Below are 8,293 nucleotides of genomic sequence, written 5' to 3' on the forward strand. Positions count from 1 at the left end.
TGCAGTGGTCGTCGAGAATTCTCGCTCCATCCATATTCTAGTGGTAATTGAGGTTCATCAATCGGATCTCCTGTCTTTCGTGAATCTGCCTTGTCCCGAGAGTTGATTTCGGGCAAACAATCTGATCTTCACTTTGTTCATTAAACAAAGCAAAGCGTCAGTGATAAATTGACCGATTTATTCGCTTCTTATTTTAATGGAATGTGCAAAATAATCGCAATGCATATGAAGTTTATTTGTTCTGAGAAAAGACAAGAGTATCAGCGTATTTTGATTTTTTGTATTTTGCGACGAATTGTACAATCTTTTAAATGTTATGTGATTATATACGAGCGTATGTATATACAAATATAGCTTTTGAAACCTTAATCGAACGTATTACCATCAGGTGTAATTCAGGTACATAGCATGATCAATGTGAAAAAATTTATTAACAAACGTTCTTATTTTACAACAATGACGAGCCAATGTTGGACCATGTCCTATCAATAATGATAGAAGTCGTTGAACGGCAATTATATTTGCTAAGTTGACTCGAACATTCCAACGCCCAAGAGTAAATTTCTTCGCGAGAAGTGCAACGTGAACACGGGGGTGTTCTTTGTTGCGAACGTTCGGAGAAGATATGCTTCCGCGTTCGTTTTTACGTCTGGATTATGCGATACATTCACATCTTCCAAACTCATCTCTTCGGCGAGTTTCGTGAAATCCCACAACTTGATCGTACAATCCAACGATCCTAGAAAAGAAAAAAAAAAAACATAAAACATCATTTTTTTTTTAAAATTTCTCTGGCGGTTCTTAAAAAAAAAAAAAAAAAGAAAAAGTATGGAATATAACTAACCTGAGACTAGTATATTTCCATCTCTACTAAATGACAAACAATGAATGGTACCAGAATGATTCGACAAGGCAGCGACAAGATGACCGTGTGCTAAATCCCAAACTAAAACACGGTAATCGGCACCGGCTGAGGCCAGAAATCGCCCTTCTGCGGAAAAAGCAAGGGAGTAAATCGGGGCTTTGTGTCCTGTCATTAATCTGACTTGGCTGCCGGTTACACAGTCCCATAATCTTACTGTCATGTCGCTGGACCCGGATGCTACGTAGTTTGAATTAGGATGGAACTGTACTACCTAAAACGGAATTAATTTGTTTCACAAATTGATTTCCCCTCGCGTGTTATTTGAAGTTACCCGAACAGAAACCTACGTCTACATCTGAATAGTGACCGGCGAATATTCGAAGTGGTTGATGAGAATCAGTTGCCCAGAGTCTGGCAGTTCTGTCGTGGGCGGACGTTGCGAAATAGTAACCGTGAGGCGAAAATCTTACGCACCATACTGGGAACAAGTGTCCCTTGTAACATACGACGCATGTCCACGTATGCAAAGACCATAATCTCACTGCAATATAATGTGTAATGTATGAGTTGTCGAATAAAATTAGCGCATCACTTTAAGACTCACCTGTACTATCTTCTGAACACGAAAGAAGAAGATTTCTGTCTGGGCTAAATGATAAATTATATATGGGACCGTTGTGTCCGAATAATGATCTTGATGTTTCTGCCGTACGATCGTCCATCATTCTTACTAGTACATCATCTGCATCGTAAAATGTTATAAACGCGTTATAACATTTGGAATATAATAAACATTTTATAATTCAATTGAATAAGAACAAATATTACCTGCTTCCCTATCTATGTCCTGTAATTGTTCTCCTGTCTTCATCAGTCTTAATTTCTGTGGAACCAAGCTCCATACTTTTATACAAGAATCAGCGAATCCAATGGCCAACAAACTCGAATCTTCCGCTACCTCGGCCGCTGTTACACTAAATTTTCCATATTACGTGTGTTTTAGCATTTTTTCTTGTTCAAAATTAGTCTTTTTTATGTAGACTCACCTATGCACCGCGTTTAACAGCGTGTAGAAGCATATAGATGGCAAAGTATCGGGACCAAGTACAACGCGCTTCGATGCTTCTCTCAGTGCCTTTCCTTTTTCCAACTTATCCGCATCTTTTCTATATTTTTAATCAGAGTATATCATTTTCTGTGTAATTACAGTGTAGTAAACAAATTTGCAAATAACGTTTCTCACAAGTTGGGTAGAGGCATTCTACCAACAGGTGGTGCATTTGGATCCGACTTGGTTTTCTTGGAAAACAACGGATCCTTTTTAGCTTTTTTCTTTTTCGGTTTATCCCCGTCTGCACCACCTGTATCGTCCTCTTCTTCTTCGGTAGGAGGCATACATTGAATGTCTGGCTCCTTTAAAAGTCCATAATAAACTTTTGCCTTATTGTCTGAATTAAAAGTTATAATTAGGACAGGGAATATATTCTCGTACAAATTCATACATATTCCTACATGTTTATACAAGTTGTTCATTTTGAGTCACATTACCTTGTCTCGTTGCTTCACCAACCATTGCACCTGATGTGGCGTCAATTTGCTGCTTATTCCTAGCTACTCCTTCGTACATATCAAAATAAAGATGCTCCTGTATAATGTTTAACAACACAGACTGCTTTTTCTCCTGTAAATGCCGCTTTAATATAGAAAGTGTGTCTCTTGACATTCTGATTATAAACTGATTGGATCTGTAGAATATTTTATATATTACTTACAATCATGTTATGTTATAATGAGTATGTTACAATCGTCAGAATTTATAAATACATACTTGAAAGTGTCGGTTAGTTCATTTCCTGCCATCTGTTCGCGTTTTGTTACATTTGACAATCTCTTTAAATCATTTTGATAATACTCCTCCAAATTACCACCAAATTTCTCCAATAGTTGTTTCGCTTCTTGGGAATGATTGTTGTAAACCAACTCAAGATACATATGTACCAAAACTGGATACAGTATTGTACCCAGCTCATGCTGTTATTAAAAAGAGTTGCTTTTCACATCCGTTTTCACATTCGCACTTTGTACGAATTCTCAAATTTAAAATAGTCTACCTTGTATATATCTAAGGATCCTTCCACAAATTTCTTCAATTCGCTGTACGCTTTCTCATACAGAGCAGGGTCTCCCTCACTTTTGTACGCGGAGAGAACACTATTCACTTCAGAGTCAGTTTGTTGAGTGTCATCCGCAGAGATGTCAGTTAGATTTGCCTCCTTCTTAAATAATTCCTCTGTTCCCTGTGAAGATAATACTTGTGAAATAACAATAATAACGCGTGCTTAAACGTTACGAGGATATCTTTTATGCAAGAATATCAAGATATAGGGAGGTTTTTTGAACAAACGTTCAATGTTTACGTTAACGTTTGAGGTTAGGAAAGTTGTCATGACTAGATTCTCTGTCAGATACCTTTAAATTATACTTTCGAAGTAGTTGCAGAACTGCAAGCAACGTGTTTTTGTCGTTATCCATTCTTGTTCGATTTTTTTATGTCAACAAATCAAGATATCTGTTAATAAACAAATTATGCGGAGAACGTAAAATCACTACGTTGTTTGAGCGCGCACTTAAGCGCGTATGTACAGTACGGTAGATAGAGAAGCATAGATAAGTGAAGAGATAGATTCATCATCGAGTGGTTGATTAAGGACGAAAGAAAAGACAGCGAAATTCATTGGAATACTGCTAATAATTTACTTAATTCTGTCTGTTTAATTCCAATCGAAAATTCATTTGTTCATTTTGCAGTTTAACTGACAAATCGAAATTCTGATTACGACGATGAATTCCTTAAAAGTCCTCTTAAAACCTCGTGATATTTATGATGAAACAGTGAAACTAAATTGTTGCTGTCGTTCCCCTTGGCTCTGTAGCTGTTGCTATCTACGTATTGTCCAATTAGTACTCAAAAATGTGACAAGCACACATATTATGCTACTACAGCGCTAATGGAATGGTAGCTAAACGTCGTGACATTCGATCTTTGTCGATATAATTTTTCGCGATCGATTTACATCGAAAGCGTGAATTTTAACAGTAAAGAAGATTCGTGTTTGCATTCGTCGAATATCTGGAAAGAGCGGAGAGATGGGATTGTAAGCATAAACAAGTCAAGCAATCTTCAAAATAATTTATTAAAAATCGCATACTCGATACTCGAATCGGTAATCAATAATGGTATAATTAGTAACTATATGCATGTCGTGTGAGCATGTTTCCGGAGGTTCTGTTGAAATTTTTTTTTACGTCTGACGGTGATCGATCCCCTAACATTTTCATAAACCATTCCATACAGTGCGTCTTTCGGGCCGGAGTTCACGATCTCATTTAATGTTAATTAAACAATTTACATTTCGAATGGTACACCTGTTGAAGTTTCGTAATAACGTTGTCCAATAAACATTTACAATAAAATTCATTAATAACATCGAACACGTTCGCACGTGAAAAGTATATCGTTAAATGGGCAAAGTGCATACTCTGTGATCGGCCTGATAGACGCATTTGCAAACATTTTCGAGTAATATTCACTTTCGCAAACATATACGGTGCACGTGCGCATGCGCACGTGTGTTATTGTCGGGCCTGTTCTTGATTCCACGCTCACCGTAAATCGAGTAAATTTATTCTCTTACATCGCAATGCATTTTCTCGTTTTGTGATCATTTCCTTGTAACAACAGTGTCAGAGATCGAGAATCTCTCGCTGCCTCGAGGTATCAAGTGTAAAGTATTCCTTGTTGTTGCATACTTTTGCGTACTCGTGCCGTGGGCAATGCATTCGAAGAAATCAGTGGGCCATTAATCAGGTTTGTGTTCAATTCGAGTGCAAACTTATTCGAGCGAATGAAAAGGAGGGGGAGGGAAAAGAATTAACGTGCGTGTAAAGAAAGATATCTATCGCGATGCGGACGAGTTGTTCCGCGGGAATTTCAAACTGAAGTACCGATGCATCGAACAGTCGGTAAAGTCGCGTTCCATGTGTTTGACTCGCAATTTACATCAAAAATAGGATAGAAAATACTTGTAAAGTCGAAGTACAAAGCAAGAACGAGGAAAGACGAGCAGGTTCGATGGCATTGAATATCTTACAATTAGAAAAAAGAGTGATCGCGTGAACGATTTACCGACTGTTGGAAAATTACCATATGGCTCTGTGTGAAAAAGACGACAGAGAAAAGGGCGGGGAGAGTACTTAATGCTTATTATTCGTTAATTTTCACCGCTCGGAACGGTGATTATTGCGGGGCGCCGAAGCATTTCAAACAATAAGCGTTTTCGGCAGTCTTCGGGAAGAGTTTGGAACTCATACAACTTCTGTGCTACTAGATAAACACCAGGCCTGTTCACAAGATACACCACCCGCGTTCAAATCATTTCCTGCACTCTCTGTATATTTCACCATTTATCATAGCATCGAAAGTAGTCGGTAATTCGTTTGATTACATGTCGATTCTTCGACGAACAAAGTTAGAGCACAAAATGAGAAAAAAACGATCTCTAATTAGCGAATTAAGGGTTAGATACCAAGCGGAACCGTAAATGGAGTCTAGGGTCTTTATTATTATTTTTTTTTTTTTTCCTTTTTACCAGCGTCGTAGCTTTTAATTTTTCTTTTTTTTTTCTTTTCTTATTTTGTACTGTAAATTTATCCCCTAAAGTATCGACACTACGCGATATGATTACGTTTTTTACGTTGTCGCTATACTATTTTCTTCTTTTTTTTTTTTTTTTTCTTTTTTCTCTCTCGGAGACCGCAACGCTATGGCGAAGAATAAAAGGATCTGGGAGTCCCGTACGGTGGACAGGCCTGAGACAAACGCTGTACAAGTCAGTTCACGGAGTTTCAGAGACTTCCTTACGTCTACGTTCACCATATTTCGGTACTTCCTTCCATTTCCACGATCGTCCGTGTATTCTTTCTTTTTTTTATTATACCCCTTCCACTCTTTATGTACAACAGTTTATCGAGAGAACTTAAACTTAATCGTCTTGTGCACGTTTCTCGTTCACGGTTTTCGCCGGTTCGTCGCTCCGGCGGTAAAACAGTCACGTTTATTTATGTACATAGAACCGCGCGCATTTCTCGTCGACTTTAAAACGCGCGGCAAACGGAAGTCGCATTTATTCGGGTTAATTTGTTCGCAACGTCTCTCATCGGAGACTGATGTCAAGGTGTGTTCGACAAGTGTTCTCTCGTTTCGTTTCTTAATTAATTATCTCCTGACGATACTTGAGAAATCATCAAATCGAAAATAAGGGTGTGTGGGGGGGGGGGGGAGGTGCGAAAACAAATGAATCAGCCTTCTGTCAACGATTCGTAAAGAAGTTTTAACGAATCAACGTATCGTAAAGGAATTGAAACGCGAAGTTTCAAAGGCGGGGAGGGCAACACACTTGCTTTTCAGAGTCGATGCTTCCGTTTTCCTTTTCCAATTTCAGCCTCCGCCCGTAGATATGACTTTTATATCGTAGTTAATAACGTCTAATCGTCTACGTTAGTTACTCGTTTAACTTAGATCGTTTCACCTAGAATTTAATTAAAACTTCGCACGTACGTATTCGACGTTTATTTACAAATCGATTTTCGCCTATTTACACGCACACACACCCGCGACGGCGGCCATCGCTCGCGTTTGGCCCGACAACTCTGGCTCGCGGTCAGAAAGCGAAAAAAGAAAANCGCCCGTGGATTCACAAAGAGAGAGAGAGAGAGAGAGAGAGAGAGAGAGAGAGAGAGAGAGGAAAAAGACCTGTAAAAATTTCTTCGTAAAAATCGTTATTCGACAAAAACGTACGAGATAACGTGGACGAGAGAGAGAGAGAGAGAGAGAGAGAGAGAGAGAGAGAGAGAGAGAGAGAGAGAGAGAGAGAGAGAGTCAAAGCGAACTTTGGGAAATTTCGACGAATCGCTCCCCGATTTCGGCATTCTGGCCGAATCGATAGCGGTGAATGCGGAGGGTGTACGCGATTCCCACGGCCGATGTTCGTCGTCGTGCGGGTGTCTCTAAACACGCGGGAGCCGCGCGTTTTCATGCGCGGCATCAATAAAGGCCCCGCCGATAAATTGCACCGTGCGGCTGGCTCGTTTTCCGGACTCGATCGTGGCAGTAAACCTTTACTGTCCCCGTGCACGTGAACCGCGCCCCCCGCCTCCCACCAATTAGCGAAAACCTATTTTTTTTTTTTGCTCCCCTCCCCCTCCTCAAGTTGCGCGAAGCTTCGTTCACCGGTTGTTCGAAATGTTTGTGCGATTTCACTTTGTTTCGAGAGGATGGCCTGCAAGATGAAATCATAGAAAAATTGTGGTGAAAGGCGAAACTCGTTTTTTGTGCAAGACGGCGCGAAGCAAATGAAAGAAGCAACTGTCGCAGAGTGTGAGCATTGAATTTCCAAGGAATCGACTCTCTCGCCGGTATTGATGCCGCGATGAACGAAGCTTGGCGACAAAGTCGCGAAGTACAGGGGGAGAGGGGGGAAGAGAGAACCGCAGCGTGGTTCGTTTCTCTTCTGCCCGTACCGATTCCCCGGAAGCTGAGGAAGTTCCCCGACCGGAGGTGGGGGGGGGTGGCAACCGAAACCGAGAGCTCGGCCGTGACCGATCGTCTGGTAATAAATCAAACAAGCCCCGCCATTCTGTACGAGATCCTCTTCAGTGCACGCGGCATTCAGGGGACATTTCTTTTCCAGTTGCCCCTCTTCCTTTTTCTGACCTCCCTCGTTCCTTTATATATATATATATATATATATATATATATATATCGCGCGACTCTGTTTTTTATCGAAACTTTTCTCCTTCTTCTTTTCATTTCTGCCCCCGGTCGATTATTGCTACTTCGACGAACGCTCGACGCAAACAACGTTCGACTCATCGTCAAAAGAGTTTGAAACGCCAGGTGAAGTCTCACGGATGATCGTCTCTTCTTTGGCAGCCTTTCCGCTTTTCGTTTCTTTCCTCTTTTGTTTTTCTCCCCCCTCTTTCCTGGGAAAGATGGGCGTCTGTTTTTTTTTCCTCGCTCCTCGTTCGTCCCATCATTCTCAATTGTTAATCTGCCCGCGATCGGGTAAGCTAGCCGCCGCTCCGCTTGTCAACCGAATCTCGCGAAAACGTTTGTTTGAATTATATATATATATATATAAGTGTAGAGATATAGATTCGAAAGAAACGAAATGGCAGTGAACAGATATCACGTAACGCTCGCACCGGAAGCGTCAGTCTTCGACTCTCTGTGTGGGGGTGTGCGGACTCGCGGCGAATCGGAGTTACGCGAGAGCGGAACTGAACCTGAATCAAGGCTTTAAAGAAAATTGTCGCGGAAACTGTGTTCATTTTCTTTTTTTTTTTTTTTTTTTTTTTTTTTTTTTTTTT

At 40.5% G+C, this 8,293-nt stretch overlaps 1 protein-coding gene across 1 annotated transcript; it reads right to left on the reverse strand.

Moving 5' to 3' along the window:
* Positions 1 to 411: 411 nt before the first annotated feature.
* Positions 412 to 3,522, reverse strand: LOC122529887 (transcription initiation factor TFIID subunit 5). Its single transcript, XM_043656394.1, has 11 exons — positions 3,335 to 3,522; positions 2,977 to 3,162; positions 2,694 to 2,896; positions 2,414 to 2,610; positions 2,109 to 2,313; positions 1,912 to 2,031; positions 1,694 to 1,839; positions 1,470 to 1,607; positions 1,213 to 1,406; positions 845 to 1,136; positions 412 to 739 (listed from the first exon to the last, which is right to left on the reverse strand). The coding sequence occupies exons 1-11, from the start codon at positions 3,395 to 3,397 to the stop codon at positions 525 to 527; spliced, it is 1,959 nt and encodes a 652-aa protein (XP_043512329.1). The 5' UTR covers positions 3,398 to 3,522; the 3' UTR covers positions 412 to 524.
* Between the last annotated feature and the right edge of the window lie 4,771 nt (positions 3,523 to 8,293).

The sequence above is a fragment of the Frieseomelitta varia genome, unplaced genomic scaffold, assembly GCF_011392965.1.
Source record: "Frieseomelitta varia isolate USP_RPSP 00005682 unplaced genomic scaffold, Fvar_1.2 scaffold_314, whole genome shotgun sequence".
In the NCBI taxonomy this organism is placed as follows: Eukaryota; Metazoa; Arthropoda; class Insecta; order Hymenoptera; family Apidae; genus Frieseomelitta; species Frieseomelitta varia.

Excerpts from the sequence above, each read along its gene's own strand:
- LOC122529887 (XM_043656394.1), bottom strand. The coding sequence starts at position 3,397 with ATGGATAACGACAAAAACACGTTGCTTGCAGTTCTGCAACTACTTCGA. Across the intron at positions 2,611-2,693 it reads GAACTAACCGACACTTTCAA|ATCCAATCAGTTTATAATCA; the intron begins GTATGTATTTAT and ends AATATTCTACAG. Across the intron at positions 740-844 it reads TGGAAATATACTAGTCTCAG|GATCGTTGGATTGTACGATC; the intron begins GTTAGTTATATT and ends TTTCTTTTCTAG.